We start from the raw sequence: 19,569 nt of genomic DNA, 5'->3' as shown, positions 1-19,569 counted from the left end.
CTATAGAAATGCAGCTGAGAGAAATAAAGAACTAAGAAAACCAAACATATTTTCTAGTCCTTTTTACTTTAACAATTGAGAAGAAAATCAGCAACTACAAAATCGTTTTAAAGATCTCAAAACATATATTCTGACTCCAAATTTTGACTTTTAGTTTTTATCTGATATGTAAAGGATTACAATGTTTTGATAAAAAAGGCATATCTTGGTTATTCTATAAGCCTCATGCAAATCAATAGGGACTATGCAAAATATTCTTCCTGAAAAAAAATGTCATTTAAATTCCAGGGAGCAGTTACTTGACTGGTAACTTCTGTAAAACTACCAACAGCAGAACCAAGTTGAAGTCAGAAAATATCATAAGTGCTGATGGTATTTGGAATATATTTCCATCTACAGCAACTGCCTGAAGATTGGGACTGCTATGAATGGTATTGACATGGTAACTACCCTTCCCCAGCTCAGGTCAAAGATTTCAGAACTTGTTCCAACCATTTAAAAAGACAAACCACTGGTAAGAACAAAATCAGAGGATGCAGGACAGCTCTTTACCCTGTGCAAAGCAGCAGGAGAGTTGCAGTAAATGCTCCCTAACACACTTGAATAATCAATGGGAATGTGTTTCAGTTTTTCATGTCTTATACAAAGCTTTAATTATTTCACAAATCACCTGTCAAAGCCCAGATAGATCCATTGTAAAATGAAAACCTCCAATCATATCATCTCCATATGTTTGGATAAAACCAGCCGTATAAGCCAAATGACTCCAGTAAGCCTAAAGTACCAGTGTTTATCCACAGGTACTTAGTGTTCTCAACCTCTCTTGCTTTTAACATCAGGGATCCCATGTCTCTTTATTCCTGCATTTTCTTGCCCACTTTATCACTCTTTCTATTCCTCCTGATGTATTTTTTTCTTTCCTCTTTTCCCTCTCAACTACGCAGAGCAGGGAAAGGAAAAATCTAAGACATTTGAAGAATGCCATGTAATACACATCTTCAAAATGTGCAAAACCACAGAACACAACAAGCAATTCTTGCAGAAGGGAAAGAGATGAAAGTTTGAATTTTCATATACTTTGACCAAACAATTTTTGCCCTACTTCTTCACATTTCACTTAGATCAAAACATGCATGATGCTTTTTTTAAGTCTGATGTCAAGCATCATAGGTTATGAAAGACTAAAACCAAAACTGTCAGTTACAGAGTGAGGAATGCAGAATCCAAGAATAACAGTGAGACAACTCTATGTTTGTTAAAAACAATCCACTCAAATTCAAGTATTTTAATTCTACCACCAACAAGAATTCCACAAAAGAATATCACATTTTTGCACTGAAACTTCCTGCATTATCTGAACATGATCATCAAACTTTAGATATCTAAGATATTTTCACTTCAACAATCATCAGTGCTTGGCAACACAGCTCAACTGAAAGATAAATATTGTGTAATGTCTCTACATTAGATCAATCAATTAATGTAGCAATAAATTAGTTTCATTAGCACATTTCAGGCATTAGAAGGTGCTTTACTAATTAAAAGTCCCATATTTAAGCAAATGCTATTTCCAGTTTGCTCATGTAAATTTTATTCCAGAGTACCTATTCTATCAGAGAGGTGATTCCTGTTACACAGCACAGCTGGGGTCACAGAGGGGGCACTGGAGCCAGGCACAGGCTGCCCCCCAGCACTGCAGGGTGACCCAGCTGAGGGCTGCCACTCATTCCAGTAAAGGCACAGATGTGCACCCTGATGGTTCACAGAATCACAGAATGATGAGGTTGGAAGAGACCTCTAAGATGAGAATCCAACCTATGCCCCAACACCTCAACTAGCCTATAGCACCAAGTGCCATGTCCAGTCTGTCTTTAAGCACATCCAGAGATGGTGATTCTACCACCTCCCTGGCAAGAGCATTCCAGTATTTTATTCTTCTTTCAGTGAAAAATTTTTTCCTAATATCCAACCTGTACCTTCCCTGACATAGCTTGAGACTGTGTCCTCTTGTTCTGTTTAAGAAGTGTTATGCCATCACCCACTCAGTTTTTGAGAAATCAACCAATTCAAAATTGTATTTAAAACTTCCTTACTTTGCTTCAATATTATTTTACAGAATTTCAGGCATTGCTTGTTTGCCTTTCACTTATTGTTTATCTGAAGATGCAATAACAGCACAACAGTCACACCTCTATCTTCATATGCAAATACATTCATGTCTGTGTATTCAAAAATCTTATTTTAACTAATATTCATGTTTCTGTGAAAAGGTTTATGTTGATTCTTCACACTAAAACTGTGCCACATCTGCTGTACATGACCTATCCCTTGTGGGGATGAAGTCATTGAGTGAAATATAATTGTTACACTAATCTGTACTTAACTTTGAGCAAATGTTTTTATCCCTCTAAAGCATCTCAAACCTAACTTTGAAAGGGTCAATTGTCAATTTCTTTAAAATGAACCCAGAAATACAACATTTACAGGTGCCTCACAGTAACTTTTCTAGAAGATTTATTTCATTTTTACTTGGCAGCAACATTTTAATACTTGTAATGGTATTGTAGAGAAGTTAATGTTCTTTTTATCTCCCATAATACCTCTAATATATACATTTAAATGTTCTCAATGACACACTGACAGGTGCAACTGAAACAGAGATGAGAAAACTGCCAAATCCAAACCAAACTAAAATTCTTCAATTCTTTGAGAACAAACATCTATTTGTCTACATTAACTTCATTGTCTGCAAGACCAAAAGCAGATACTTGCCTTTTAACACAGTTTAGTGTTAAATAAATCTGAGAGGAGTATTCCCAGGATGACATCCTTGTTTGAGTTACTGATTGGCTGGCACTGAAATTTGCCTATCAGTCTCTCTCCATCACATTTCTCATAACTTTACCTTCTAAGAGAGTGGAAACATTTTACAAAATGAGAAAGAGGTAGAAATAGTATTTTTTTTTCACTACCATTTAACTTGGTGACTCAAAGACAACTCACACAGAACACCTAAGAACACAACTTCTGCTATCAAATATGCTCCTAGTAATGTCACCCAGGGGAAATGGAGACAACATATTTTTTGAAAATTACAATCCTCTAATCATCACAACGAACTGATGACTCTTTGGTGTTCAAAAACATCCTGCAGACAACAGAACCTGCTGGTGATTTACTGAGCAGACTCTGCTTTTGTTAAAGCATCTGAGCAGCTCCCACAAGGGAATAAATGTCCAGCTTTGCAGCTCAGCAGAACATGAAATTGTTATTTAGAAACCACTGTAGCATGTACCTGTGGCCTACAGTATGAGATAAAAAAGTACTTAGCACAGCAATTCCTGAAAACACTCACCAAATTGTGTTTATACCATTCTTGCACGCATTTTTATCCAAACATTTGCACTGCCAATGCAAAAGAACCAGCAAAGTGGGATAATTCTCTGCACAGCTACCAAGTGGGGTCTGTGTTTAGGAGATTCCCATGTTCAGACTTTGCTCATAGGTAACAAACATTGTGTGAGCAGCTGTAATTTAGCCAACGCTTCTTTGTGCAGGGTGGATGTAAAGCACAGCTCAGGTTAAGATTATATTCCAGATTTACAGAAGATTTGAGGTTGGAAGGCACCCATGGGGATCACTGAGCCAATCCCACAGGGCTGCCCAGGGCGGGGTCCTGCCAAATCCAAGCATGGAGTGTGAGCAGCCTCTGGGCAAACAGCTGGAGGGTTCCATCTCCCTCACAGTGGGGAAAAAAAGGGTTTTATTACTTTCCCTGCATTTCAGTTTGTGCCCATTATGAAGACGTTGGAAAGAAAATCTCTTCTACAAAATTAGGACAATTGATACAGAAACCAGAGCGACAGAAAATTGGACCATCACAGAACTTCAGAATTCTTTTTCCCAACTTTTTAAAGCTTTTAGCTTCTTACAGACTGGAAATATATAATCTATGTAAAGGTTTATATTGAAAGACTCAATAATTCAGTCCAAAGAAATATGATTCTTGTTGCCAAAGATCCCTCCTGTTTTTATATATATTTACAGAGAGCTAAGAGTGTGTGATAATTTTTCATATTGATAAAAATGTGATTAAAACACAACTGCACTTGTTATAACCAGCTTTGTTTATCCATAGTGAACCAATAAGTGCAAATAAATGTTCATTTAGTAAGTATTAGCAGGAAGGCCTTCACCAGCCAGCAGATGTAGCAATCTAATTCAGCAGTGCCAATTCTTGATTTAGGTACTGCTCCACATGGACTGAAAATTTGTCTTCTGATGTCAATTTTATTACTGCAAAGAATTTTTTATTCAGCATGTAAACTGACAAATTAGCAGAGTCAGAATCTATTTTTTATATTAAGACATGAAAATGAACTCTAAGGGAAACTCTTTGACCAATCCTGTGACTGAGCCAACACAGAATCAAAACTGAAAAACATACAAACTGAGATTACAAGTGGTAGAGACTGACAAAAGAAAAAATACATCAATGACAGTTCACAGCACAAGGATTCAGAACAAGAGACACTTTCACGAGTCACAAGGAGCATTTGATACCACGATGGGAAGAAATGTAGCAAACCCATCACATCATTGTACTGCAAACTGTTACCTGAGTTTCAAAATAAAAAAACCTCTTTCCTCTGTAAGAGTGCCAGGCTGTTTCATACAGATCAATGTAAATGTTCTTCCTTGTCAGATCTGTGCCTGACTGTATGGAATCACTGCCCTTGAAAGGGAGGAATTCCAAAAGGAACAAACAAGAAAAATTTTAGGCAATATTCATTAACAGCGTATTCAGTCTTAGAGATATTAATCTTATGTTCTGCTCACCAAAATCATATTTTAGGATCACAATCAGGTCTTAAAAGTGATTAATTAAAACTGACCCTATAATTTCTATCCATAGGACGCCTAATGAGACAAACTTCATGGGATTTTTCATTTGCACACTGAAGCCTGGTCACGTAATTTTGGAGTGAGAAGAAACTCTATAAGACCAAATAATTATTTTTATTTTACATTTCATTGCTTCCTAATGTCATCTTATTACAAAGCTCCCATACCTTCTTGGTGATTTCTCATGGGCAACTCCTCACAGCACTGACTCCTCCTTCCTCACAGCAGAGCCAACAAACTCCAACTCTCTCCTCACCCAGCTCACCCACTCTTTTATAGCACTCATCCTCATTGGACACAGCTGTGGCCTGTTCAGGGCAGGCCTGCTCCTAATCTTTGGTGATTAGTACAGCTGCAACTCCTCGGGAGAGATTACCTTCTCCTTCTGCACTATCTTCATTTTCTTACATTCTACCCCCTCACATCCTAACAGACAGATCTAATGCTCTGGAGATTTTTTATGCATATCAGGACTGTAATTTTTTTCCCCAGACTGAAGTACCACTACTGCCTACAGCACAGTCCTAGGACTAATAACTCAATGTTTTGTAATTACTCCTTCACTGATAAAGATGCAACTAACTGTACATACATTTGTGCTACAGAGAAAAATTAAATATATCAGAATTTCTGTATGTATTTACAGTGTTTTACAATAAAATATTATTAAACCTAACAGGATATAGTAATTGCAAGTACAGTACAAAGGTTACAATTGATTAAAGTAATAAGCAATTCACAGACTCCAAGATATTTCAGATCTCCTGTTGATGAAGCTCAAAATCGATTATGGAAAGATAATACTGGAGAAGTTGGCAATCTGAAGTGGAACTGAAATGCATTTTCTTTCAGATGCTTTTTAAACCCCCAGAAGTGCCAGGTCATGACTCTCAGATAATAAAGGCCATGGAGAGTTCAAATAGTCTAGAAATGATGGCACTTTCAGACACTGATAGAAGGAGCACATTTTAGAAAGGTTCTTTTTATTAATTTAATGCTGCTGCTGTAGCTGCAGAAGAGTCTGATACCTCAGTAGTAAAATGCATTAAAAAGCCATTTTGTCTGCTGCTGTAGATGAAGAATGTAGTTATTTTGCTCAACAGCTGAATTTTTCCAGAATCCCACTAGTATTCCCTGAGAAAACTATCTACTCTAGCCAAGAGAGAATGCTGATACACATGTTATATAAGAAAAAGTTCTCAGGAAATAATTCACAGATACATGTAGGAACAGAATCTCTGCCATAATGTCCAGATATCACAGAACATTCCAATCCATTCTCTCATGCAATGTGTTAAGAATTATGAAATGGCCAAACTTTAAAAAAAACTTCCAAAAATAAAGGTTTTTTGCCACCTGTGGAACACCCACACCAGGGTTATCAGCAGTGCAGTGCATCACAGGGGTGTTTAGGAATGGGTGATAAATAGTGTTGGCCAATTTTTTTCAGCAAATCTCTCTCTTTAGAGATAACTGCATTATTTTGTAACACAATGCTTCACTAACTAAATTGTACCCATAGAATGTTGGAACTTAAATGTGCTCTCAATAAAACTTTGCTCTTTCTGTGAAATTGATTGACTCTCTCCCTACATTACATTTATTAGAAGAAATAGAGTTGGAGGGTTTTATAACAGGGACATGGTGCTCACTCAAGACTTGTGCAGCAGTGGCAGAACCCATTACAGGAATTGTGATTTTAATCTGGTCCCGTGCAGGTCCCCATACCTGGCACTTCTTTTAATGAACAGAAACGTGAGATCTAAATTCTACTTACACACTTAGAAAAGAGATAAAACTAAGTATCAGAAAGCCATTGTTTAGGGCTGAGGAGTAAGAGGACACTTTTCTCCCCTCCTGCTTTAGACACAAGTGGCCAAGAGATTATAAATATACTGTTCTGGAAATGGAATTTGTCGGAACCAAAAAATAGTGTAATAAATTACTTTTCTAACAATAGTGTATTAAGATTTTTTAAAACCCACAAAAAGAGGAGTATAATGGCATTTACAATTTCACTTTACAATTGCAAATGTATTTGATATTTGCCCCTCTCTTCTTTAAAAAACAAAACCAATTACAACATAAAAGATAACTTATTTTAAATTGCTCCAAAAAAAGCTACACATGGGCACCTCAACTGGAACTTTAAACCATCTCCATCTCTCCATTTCTCAGCTCTTAGTCAAATTCTAGACAATAAGTTCTTAGGGAGCAAAAGACAAGTCTCTTAAGAAGTTTTCCCCACAAACATCACTTCACCATTTATAACACCATCAGCAAGATGTCTCATCAAATTGACTTCAAATCCACAGAAAAATTGGAAACTCATGAATGCCACAAAATGTATCTTGGCATTCTTCCACTCATCTATTACATTTTCTAATAAATAGAGCTTTCTTGAAATGCAATTTCAACTTGAAAATCTGACACACACTACAAAAGACCAGGCAATAATACAACTAAATATGTGTGCTGTGATGAAACATATTCATTTGAAATTGGTCTTGAAGCTGCAAATGAATCCACCCATGGGTTCACAGGCATGGATGCACAATCCCTGTGCAGAGGCGCCTGGACAGCAAATTTCACACGAGGACTTACTGTAAATGAGTGTTCAACCTATACATAATTTGTGCAGGTGTAGGACTGACAAACCATTACACTGAAAAATTACTAGTGAAAGAACACGATTTTCAAAAACAAATTTACATTAGTATTTTTTCCTAAATAGTTTTAAATATTTACAAATACATGAAGAAATGAGTTTAAAGGGAAAAGGGACAGCTTTACCAGATTATACGCCTTGTGTGATGGTACATCAAAGGTATATCAAAATTTAACAGACAACTGTTATTTCTGGACATATTTAACTTGAACATTAATGAAATCAAACATGCATCAGCAGACTGCAAAATTCAGCTAAAAAGAGCTCAACAGCTTGACTTTTTTATTTGGTTAGTAAGGACCTTAATACTGTTCTACCCCCATCCAAAACAAAGGTTAAAAAATAATAGAAACCCCACAGAAGCAAAAAAAAAAAAAAAAAACCACAAAACTAAGGAAGACCAAATAAAATAAATTGAAAATACCTAATGTTTAAAGAGCATGTATGGATGCAGATTTTAAAGTCATTAGCTATTTCTGAAAGCTTTACACTGTGACTTTCATTCAAAATCCCCATTTAAATAAACAAAAATAATACTGTTTCTCATATATTTCTTTAAATATAAAAAAAGCACCTGCAATCTGAACAGGAGCCTTCTATTTTCAAAAAAGCACTGATTTAAAGATTTTAGAGATGCTGGCATTATATTTTAAATTAATCTGTGATGAAAAAACCTTAATATTTTCTTGAGTACTTGACAGATACTTACAGAAAAAAGGGCATCAGCTGAATAAGTGTCTCTTTTTTGGGATTGGCTGTGAATTCTGGCACAGTTTGAATAATTTTGTTCATTACATTCCTTAGGTAATTTTGTAGCTGCTTGCGTCGCTCTTCTACAAACTTTGCATCCTAAAAATAGAGAGGAAAAATATAAATGGCACAAAGAACATGTTTCTCAACTTCATCATATAACTAAACAGTCCTGGTAAGCCTAAAAATCTTTATTTTGAAGATCTCTGTTATTATGGCTATATAAATATGTTATGGCAATACGCAAAAATCCCTTGACTCTGACCTTAGAGATAAAGGAAAATCATGAATCCTAATAAAACCTGTGTCACAAAAACATCCACTGACAGGATGTCAGATCCTCTCCCTGGCAGAATCTGTCTTCTCTGGACCATAAACCACTGCAATCTTAGAGAGGCAGAGCAGCACAGCAGCACAGAGGCTGTGGCATAAAAATTTATGCCATGTTTTTTGATATTCAGAATCAACAGTCTTTGCAGGAGGAAATGCTGACTTACTCCCACAATGTCACCCCAATTCACACTTGTCAGATGTTGGGTTCACAAACTCCAGACTGGTCAAGTATTTGTCCAGTATTTTTATGTTATTAAATTGTAATTTTGTGATGATGTCTTCATATAGATTTTTTTAAAATATTATATCACACCTCTCATTAAAATGTTTTACTGAAGTTTCTGTAGTATTTTACATCCAGGATATTATACTCTGTTGGCCCAAATAAATAGAATAGTTCTATAAACTTCACGTTCTGCTGATGGACCTAGAAGTGAAAAGTTTATCCCAACCAAGATGCCAGGCATCCCATAACTTCCATGTCATTGAAACCTTTTCCCTGTGAGGGATGACAATGACATGGACTATAATCTAAAGGTGCCACATTTCCCAGGAACAGGGAGCTCTCCCAGGTTCACACTGCCATCAGGGGCTGGATGCTTTATGCTCTGTCTCAGGCAGGCTGGCACAGCTCACCTGGTTAAATGGCACAGGATGTTCTTCAGGCACAAAGCCAAACCTATTATTAGACAGCTACAGCTCTCAAAAACAACCATTATCTAACAGATGTGTCTATCCAACCTGTATTATTTATGTCTGTAAGAAAAGGAATTGAAATTTATTCTTGTTTCTTGGGGGGGAAAAACCAAAGCCGCCAACAAAACACCATAAATACATTTGACAACACTGAATAAATTCATTGAATGGAAAAGGTTCAGCCCATGCTGCCATGCAGGGGATGCAAATCTGAAGGTTATTGCTTCCCTAGATAGAACAGAACAACACCATCAAAGCAGGGATCCTCCTTCAAGTTCAGGAGGAATTTGCTGTAGCATTCCTAGAACCTTCACTGACATTCTGTTCTTCCCTCTCATTAGAAGTTACCAGGAACAGGCATATTTTTAGGAATAACAAATCGGACATAATTGTAGGGACATAACAGAGTAAGATGTAAGAAACTGCTGAAGACATCCATACTTACAGACTTCAAAAACTTAAGCAGTGCTTACGATGTTTAATTAAATTCATTAAATTCCAAAACATATACAGATTAATTTTAATTTTGTTTTCTACATATCAACTTACACAGATGTCCAGTCCTGTTTTAACATTCCAGTTCTACATTAATACATTCATTCAATGTAGTAATGTAATGAAAAATTAATTAATGTATTCATTAATCAAATAAATTAATTCAATGGAGATCTAAGTGAAAATTTAAAAAAAAACTATATATTATATACATTGCTATTTCATTTTTATCAGTCACATTCTTTCAGCAACATACACACCAGTTGTGTTGCAAGTGATTTGAAACTCATCCTCTATTAAACCAACAAAGTTGTGGTGATGGAAATGCCCCCAGGCCCCTCTGCAGGGCCGCCTGCCCAGCTCCCAGGGCTGAGAGCAGCTGCTGGGACAGAGCAGAGCAGAGCCTGCCCCCTGCCCTGCTGCAGGAGGACAAATCTGTGCAACTGAAGCTAGACAAGCTGTTGGGAACATTAAACCAAACATTTTAATTCATGATGTCACATAATATTACCACAAAATGGAACTATAATAATAAATAAATGTGTTCTTCAATGCTAATTAAACAATTAGCATTGAATAGCACCTATGTAACTACTTTTTTTTCTTTTCACTAAGATTTTAGTTCCCACTGGATTTTTTGGTGAGGCTCAAGGAACCCTTGTGTTCCCCTCTCTCCTCTCTGAGGATTTAAAGCCCCACTGAAAGGACACTCCTTTGCTGCCACCAGCTGCATGGGCATGAAGACAAGGCAGGGACTCATGGGAGATGTCTGGGAAGAAAACAAAGTTTGTGGAGGGGCTTTGGTTCTGGAAGCTTTAACCACGTGAGCAGAGGGGACATTTGGCACCTGAGCCCCCCCTGCCCCAGGTGCTGCCAGGCTGTACCATGGGCAGGACAATCCTGCTTTGCTCCAGGAGCCACTCCCAGCTCAGAGCCCTCCCAGAGCTGCCTCACCCTCACTGCACTTGTTCATTCTGTTCCTTGGCTGCTCTCAGTTACGTTTTCACAATAAAAGCTCCATTGTTAAATACCACATTCCCAGCTTTTTCAGTTCTGAAGTTTTTTTGGTCACAAATCTTCCACAACAGTATTTTCAATTCTGAAATTATTTCAATTATGTTTAAGTTTTCTCTTAAGCAGAAGTTGCATTCCTTTAGTATTATTTCTGTACTGCAAATGTGTTTAACAAAAAACATCTTTCACAGGAAGGACTTTGTTATAGACATGGAGCCAAATGCTGAATGTAGGTACTTTCCATCCCTTATGTTACTCTAAAGAGTCTCCTTGACTACAGAAAACAAAGGACTTTTCTAATTAAGACTGCCAGGACATGCTTAGGGAAGGCACTTTTTGCTGTTTACAGCTGAACAAATTAATGCTCATAACATGGCTATTTTTCTGCCATTTGTCTAAGAAAAAGGCAAAACACCCCAGAAATAAAAACCCAGCCTGAAAACAGTTTAAAATGTTCTTTTACTCTGACATGAATTTGATCTGTAAAACAAACACCAAGCAATCTACCATGAAATTCTGTACCATGTACTAAGGCTCGTTGTCCTCACCAGAAGCAATGTAAAGCAAGGTCAAAATGATTCAGCTCCAGGTCTGCACTTTATCATTAAACGTGCATTTTGCAACAGCAGGTTGGCTACTCAGAGCAATGATTTTAGCACAGAGCTGTTACTGCCAAGCTGTTGCAGTAATAAAGAGGTTTTGTCACAATATAGTAAACAGAACAACTGGTAACAGAAAAACACAACTGGCTCAAAGCCTGGCCAATTTTTTCAGTCTTAAATTACAAAAAGGTACCTATAACCTTCTTTTCATTGGGCCCAATTATCCCCAGCAGAAATCTAGATAGTACTTTATACATTCCAACTTGTAAACAAACACCTACTTTTATTTACAAGCAAAAAATACAGGGAAATTTTTTGCTGTGGGTTTGTATCAGTGACTCCCACCTCCTACTTTTAGTATACATCTTTGGTGATTTTATGAGTTGATAGAAGCCTACATTTGCATTTGTACTCACACAGAAAACAGCAAAGATCTTCCCCTAAGGTTCAATAAACACATTTACATACACTTGACGTGAAATGTACTTTGAGGACAAAGTAATTTCGTTAAAATTATCAATATATTTGCAAGAAACCTTTGCATTTTCACATTATTAAAGGTTAGATTTCACACTTTCGTTTTTAGGGAAACAAATACATACACAGAAAGATAAATTAGCAGTACTTAAATATTAAGACCCACTTTTTCACTGAAGTTTTCAGGCATATTTTCTAAAAAAATAAAGGTACTACTGTTTCTGCACTAGAGTGAAAGTAATTTACTAACCTACAGTTCAAGAGCACATGGTTTTGATTAAGAGACCACAAAATTTCAGTTAACAAGCAAAAAACTTCTTCAGATTACAGAAGCATCAAAACACATCTGGTAAAATATTTTTAATCTGCAATTCATGTCTCCCAAAATGTTGTATGAGCTTCTTTTTGACTGATAATTTGCCACGTCTCTTCTGCCCATAGCAAAATCCTAGTATCAAATTACAAATATCTAAATATTGTAATAGATAATGGAAAAGTTATAGAGTCTCAACATATATTAGAAGATGCTGTTAAGGTGCAAAACCAAGAAGCAGAGTCTTGATGCACCATATTTTATATCATGTTCTTTTGCAGTTTTTCATTACAAGCCAAGTTCATTCCCACTTGCAGTTTAAATTGTTTCACACAACTGCTGGTCTTTTATACACACTGCTAGTATGGAACAGATGGTGAAACACTGATATTCTTCATTATTAATGGGACAGCTCGCTTAAGATGTTTCAAATATTTTCCAGGAGCTTTTGGAAATGCTATGATTGCCATGGTTACCTGCCATGATTTAGGGACAGATAAAACACTTTTAGATTCTGGGCTTGGTGCTGCTGCAATCAACATCAAACTTGCTGCTCCTGAGGTTCTAACCATCACTTAGCATTTAACCAACCTCCTGCTGGTAGCACAGGGGAAAAGACAACCCAAACAAAATCAAACAACAAAACAGCTGAGGGCTCAACCAAGCTCAATTAAGATAAAAGGAAATATGAAATAAAAGCAAATATGGCTTTAGGACTTTAATCAGCCTCTGATACCACACAATGCATCCCATCCTAAATGAAGCTGACAATAATGCTATTCAAAGTTGAACCTGCAAATGCAGAAATAAACTCAGGTTATTCTAATGTAGCCTAATCTTTTCCATCATTTTGGCCAACTAGTCTTAGCAAAATTATCATATCAGTTTTTATCTATTTATGAGGCACCAAATGCTAACCTCAAAATGAAGCTGGCAGTCAGAAGCTGAGATGGGAGCTAATTAAATATTCAATTGCTGAGTCATTCTCACTAGTTGTAATTAAAAGTTATATAGCAAATATTCACTTTACAGACTGACACCTTTTCACAGATCACAGTAAAATAAAACTTCAGTACATGTGTCCTTAAGTATCTATTAAACATAGCATCATAAAACTTTTAGGAAGGTACAGTTTCCAAACCTAAATATACCAGATGTCACAATATTACACAAAAATCATCTCAAAATTATTGAAACTATATAAACTTTAAATTTCCATCTTACTTGTATAGCCAGATTCTGTATGGCAGAACCAGACCAGCATTATACAACATAACAAAGGGATACAATACATGAAATTGTCATTTTCCCCATCCCAGTGTGAGATTTTTTTGTCCATTTACTGTTCAGTGGAACAAACAGCAATTTAAGAGAATGAGATACAAAGAAGAAATCAAGGAACTGTCAGTTTTGAAAAGAAATCTATTTTCCTTTAAACAGAGATTTAGTACATAATTGTAATTATTACTCTGTGTTTCTCTACTAAAATAGCTGATGCATTTCCATCTCCAGCTCTGGGTTCATTTCAATGGTACCAGAAAAGTGCTTTTAGATAAAGGAGTTTGAAAAAGGCATTGCTGCAAACCCAGCCAGCAGCAGACATGCTGAGTGTGAGCTACAGTCCTGCAATGCCCTCAGTCAAGCACCAATTTATTCAAAGCAGCATTTTAAATATGCCAACAGAAAAAAGAAAGCTTGAGAATAAATCTAAAACTGATCTCTTTTTACTGTTGTGGTTAATGCCACTGTCAGCAAAAGAACTTGGTAATGCTATGCTAATAAAATCCAGTGTCATCTAAATATTTTGTTATTTAAAGACATATGCCAACCACGTGTTAATTTGTCAACTGGTCAGGAATCAACTGTTAATTAAAATGCATCAATAAAAAACTGCAGCAAGACCCCTAGGGCTCATCTCTTGCTCAGCTATTGAATAGGGAAACACTCTGTTTTCTCCTCAGATAAAGTATTAGCAGTCTACCCTATAATTTTATTCAGGAGATTCTCCAAACTACAACACAACAGTTCATGAAACTGAGATCCATTTTTTCACTAGCCTATATTACAGTAATAACTATCAATATTAGTTAAAATGTGTCTCAGTTCAGTGCTTCTCTGCAACACTGCAGTTTTCTTTCCTAATTTCATTCTTTAATCTCGTTGAAAATGCCCTGAAGACCAATAAAGACAGACTCTGAATTTAAAATAACAACAAAATAACCCGCCTCAAAATCCTTTAGAAACACGCTACATACACTGCTTACAATGTACAAGCTTCTATACACAGTAAGCTTACAGTGATGAAAAAAAATCAATAAATTGCTTTAAAAATCAATAATGAAACAAAAACTTAACTCTCATGTAAAATTCTAGATTCTTCTTTAACAAAACTCTCATTCATATACATTCTGATGGGATGGTTCTGTTTTCTAAAATACAAGTTGAATTAATGAGGAATATTGATATTAAGTGCCCATAATTTATTGTGCCTTCATGCAAAGATGTTTTAAATGATACAATGAAAAAAGCCAAATTTTTCATGCAGGAAGTGCCTACAGCATTTCACATGATCTGAAGTATTTAACAGTTTGTAGTCTTTTTAAAAAATTAACAATAAATATCTTTGGTACTAGCAACTACCCAAAAAGCTGCATAGCAACTAAGATTAAAATTTTCCAATATTTATAAAACAATACATTTTGGGAAGGAGAAGAGAGGTGAAATCAAGCACAACAATATGTAAGGAAAGGGAAAAATGTGGCTAAAATCTCAAATTCAAAAAAAAAGTATTACTTTTATTTTTGTAATTAGGTGTCCCTGTTAAGATTTCTCTGAAAGGAAGCTTATTAATCCAAGTAACTTGGTAATTTAGCATCACCACCACAATAAGAAATAAATATAGAAAATTTATTTTTATATTTTCATTTTATACCAGGAGGCTACTAGAATATCTAAATGACGCATGAGTTGTTATAAAACTGCCATATTTTTATCTAGCAGTTGTCCAAGCAGCATGTAAATTACTTTCCTTTTTTTCCCCATAATGTCATGATGCAAAGCAACACCATCTGAACTGTTTCTATGGGCTCTATATTCAATAATTTGTTAGAATAAATTGCTTCTCTTGATTATAGCATTACAAGACAGCAAGAATAAAAACATCTCTTGACAGGCAAAGTTTTGTTTTGTAGACCCTAAATAGTCTGCATTCCTTCTTCCTAAACTTCAACAGCAATTAGCAGGAAATTTTTCTAACTTGAAAAGAAAATGACTCAATTCACTATTTCATTGAAATGGTGCCCTTGAGCACCAAATGAACAGATTAATTCAGTGAGACATTCTGATGGAGATGGAGAAGCACGAGCTGGAGAACTGTTTACCTTTTAAATTAAAGCCCTGAAAATGAAATGTGCTGCTCTGCACTCTGCTCAATTTAACCTTCATGCCGAGTTTCAGGTAACCCAGACATTTCATGCCACACTATGGCAAGCATTTACTATAAAGTATTTGTCATATAAAAGCCAACCATTTCCTGCTGACTTATTTCTCTTCTCTTGGATACTGATATGACAAAAAAATGGAAATGAAGAAGAACTGAATGCTCTTTTCTAAGTGCTGTATACATAAAATATCAACTGCAGTCTTATGCAGTAGAAAACCCAGAGGATCTGGATTCAAAATCTGAAATACTCTGTATTCCCCCTTAGTGAGCAGGTGACAGTGTTAGGAAACAGGTGGGCTGTGACTAGAAATCTTAATGACTATGCCAGGAGTCACATTATTTTTATTTCCATTTGTATGGTACCACAACTAAGTTACATATTTGAAAACCAATTTGTATTCATTTAATCCCAATTGCTATTTTAAAGTTTCTTTGAGAATTGAACTTTTCAGCTACAAAGTAACACAGTGAACTTACAACCCAAAGTTTCTTTTGTGGCTTTAGAATGGCACAAAAACTGTGGTATATTATAGAATTATCACATACAACCATATATGAGATTAATTGGAGTTCCTTTCCCAGTTTGACCACAATACAAATGGGTCAATTTCTCTCCCTTTCACCCACACTATAGCATGAGCATATATGTCAAATATATATTAGCTACAGTTTTTCCTATAACCTACAGGGCAAAAGACTGTATGAAAATAAGTCAATACACTAGTTAAGCCCACTAAGAAGGTTGAAAATTAAAATCTACTTACTTTGAAAGTCAAGAATACAGAATTTAAGCTTCTATATTACAACATAGCTAAGTAGCATTAGTGAAAGCAATATTTAACTTCAAATTTTTAACATATAACTTGAGGATTTATATTTTCAAGGCTTTTCTCCTTTAATAAATGTATCCCAATTCTGAAACATCAGAGAGTCATAATTTTCTACCAATTCTACTAGAAGACATTGGATATCAAAGCTTAGTACCAAGAAACATTATTTAGCCCCCTGTCCCACATGCATTAACAACAAGTTTTGCTTTCTTCTCAGCTCCCCCTGCCAGTCTGACTTTGACAAACTAATCTGATGAAAGATGGTTCCTGTGAGCTCCTAAATCTCATAGAGGACAAAAGCAGATATATCTGTACTTCTGATTCAATGCAAGCCAAACACATACTTAAATTTTAGGATGCCCTGAATTGTTTTGCTGAATTTTGAGAGAAAAACAGCCAAATCTAAAATGAAATTGCTTCCTCCTCTAAGATTCTTCCTGCACCATCCTATTTCAAACATTCCATATGTCTTCTGTTGTTGTTTATGTACTAGTTAAACAGGAATTGTTATACTTCCCATTTTCAAATACATATTTTATGTGGGAGCGGTGTGTGTGTTTCTTAAAAAACCTTGTTCCTATCGTGCTGCTTCCCTTTCCAAAGGGACTTCAGTTCCCCCATCATCTGGTCTAAAAGCAGCTTTAAGGGCATGCTGTCTGTGAATAGACAGGTCCTGCTCACCAAAAATGGCAATCAGCTTTTGCAGAAGAGAAATGGATGACAGAGGTTACACAGCAATAACACCATGTGAAACCCTTAACAGCAAAAATGCTAACACTCAAACTCTAATTTGAATGGCTTAAAATTTCTTTTTATATATATAAACTTCATATTTATGTATTTCTTCATATATATATATACACACATAAAGCCAGACAACTCTACTTGACAAACTTCCTTAAAAATCAATAAACACTGTAAGCACAAGAGCAAGCTCTATTGTTTTCTTTTACTTGCAATAAAATCTTTACCTTCTCTGCTTTTTAATCCTAAAATAGTTATCCTGCAGCCTATCTTAAACTCTTCACTATCTTCAGCAACAGGCAAACAAACTCTGATAAAACTTTACTGTTGGGAACAAAAGAAAAGGAATCCATCTGCACTCTGTGAGCAAAGGCAAGTTTCCACAGACATAATGGGAGAAAGAGCTCCTGGGAGCAGAACTTGCAGAATCACAACACACATTCCTGAAGGCAACTTCATATAGATCCCAAATGGGGTCTGATGTTGCCATATGCATGCTCATGTATGTGAATATACCAATAGAATCTTTTTCAATACATGCACATGATATTTTTTAACTTTTTAAAATAGGGACATATACAAATTAATCTACATATTAGGTTAGCCACTGATGGGTGAAAAGTAGCTATTCGTTTTATTGAAGTGACATTTGAAACATTTATTTTAGAGTTCTGTATTGTTCCCCCAGTGCAACTGAGAAGTCACAGCAAAGTCACTCTTCTGATCCCAGCAAAGTGCTGTGTATCCTTTCCATGTGGGGTATCCAGTATTTTAAAGGAAAGCAGAGGATGTCATGCAGTGAAGTCAGCACTCAGGGCAAAGCTACCTGATTCAATTTCTCCTCACTTAGACAATCAGTGAATTCAGGTCTTCAGTGGAACCAAAGAACAATTTCTATTTTGATATGCCCTCTACTGGGACAACACTCTTGCAAGAGGATTCTTAATTAGATCTTTACTCAATTACTATAATCTGCCCAATGTAGAAGCAGCAACTGGGATTTTAAGGCTACTGCAATATTTAAAAAATTAGACTAGTCAGTCCAGTAAATATTCATGTATTAATATTTCATTATTATTTTGAGAGACACCAACTACAACACCAGCAAAGGTTCAGAAGCCAAACGTAAGCTAAATGTTATCTTAAATGAAAAAATTTAAATTGTACTTGTATGCAAAAACCTACAGAGAACCCTTTCCAATCAAGTGGTGATTGTACAGAGCTCCTCCTCACGTGCTCCCCAGAAGCAGGCACACTACATAGAAAATACTGAGCAAATCACAAACCAGGCTGATACATGGGGAACATGTTTTAAAATTACAAAACCTGAATAGTTCAAATGTTAACAATACAGCTGAAATTTGTAAGTTTTAAAGAAATTGATCTGCATGCTAAAAAATAATTAAAATATACGTTGAGTATATGACATGCCTTACACACGTAACACAAGGGAACAAATGTATTTCTTGTTTTACTCAAACAAGGCAATGAATTGAAAAAAGAACTTATTCTTGTCAGGATACTCATAAAAATGTTGACAACTATCTGCTACCAGCACTGAAAGATCTTTAGTTGAAAATACACAGCATAGGGACTAGTATATATGAAAATTAATACATGGACTCTTGCCAGCACAATTATTTTCCTTCAGTAAATATCTAACTTGATTCAAAGCAACATTTATAAAAGAAATTACTCTCATCCCTGCTTTATTTTAGTTCAAACTTTAGTTCAAACTAAATTTAAATGTTAAACTAATATGCTGAAAATGAGGTTACCAAGCTGAAAGGCAAATACACACTCTTCTTTGTAATTGCAAAAAGGTTACTTGTCCAAAGCAGTATTCTTTCCTCTTTTCAGCTATTTTTCAACTAATTGGTTTTCTGTTATTAAATGTAGGCTTCCTCAAGCATTAAAGCTAGTTTTTAATATTACACACATAATTTGTTGAAATACCATGAACATGAACTTTTAAGATAAATTGTCTCAACTGAAGGAAAATAAATGAAAGGCAAAAATACATTACAAACATAATGATCAAGATTTATATTATTATTATTAATGAGTTATAATTGTTAAATATTTTCAAATTCCACTGCTACTTGATGAAGACATATAAAACTTGATTTTCCAACTTTTTAAAATACTCATTCAGCTGAAATTCTGCTTTCTTTTTGCATTTTCCCAACATCAAACTCTGCAACTTAGCATTTGAATCTGACCTCCCTGTCTGCTACTGCAGTAATCAGGGAAAATATGTATGAAAATTAATATTTCTCTGTATTTTATTCTACATTTCT

General features: G+C 35.5%; 1 protein-coding gene across 1 annotated transcript in view; it reads right to left on the bottom strand.

Annotated features, from left to right (window-relative positions):
* Positions 1 to 19,569, bottom strand: part of SNX29 (sorting nexin 29) — a 97,722-nt gene that overhangs the window by 20,397 nt on the left and 57,756 nt on the right. The window contains exon 20 of the mRNA XM_059484414.1: positions 8,283 to 8,422. Within this exon, the coding sequence (XP_059340397.1) occupies positions 8,283 to 8,422 (140 nt within the window). The remainder of the gene's footprint in view (positions 1 to 8,282; positions 8,423 to 19,569) is intronic.

The sequence above is a fragment of the Ammospiza nelsoni genome, chromosome 17, assembly GCF_027579445.1.
Source record: "Ammospiza nelsoni isolate bAmmNel1 chromosome 17, bAmmNel1.pri, whole genome shotgun sequence".
Lineage (NCBI taxonomy): Eukaryota > Metazoa > Chordata > Aves > Passeriformes > Passerellidae > Ammospiza > Ammospiza nelsoni.
This window is presented reverse-complemented; position numbering and strand designations above follow the sequence as displayed.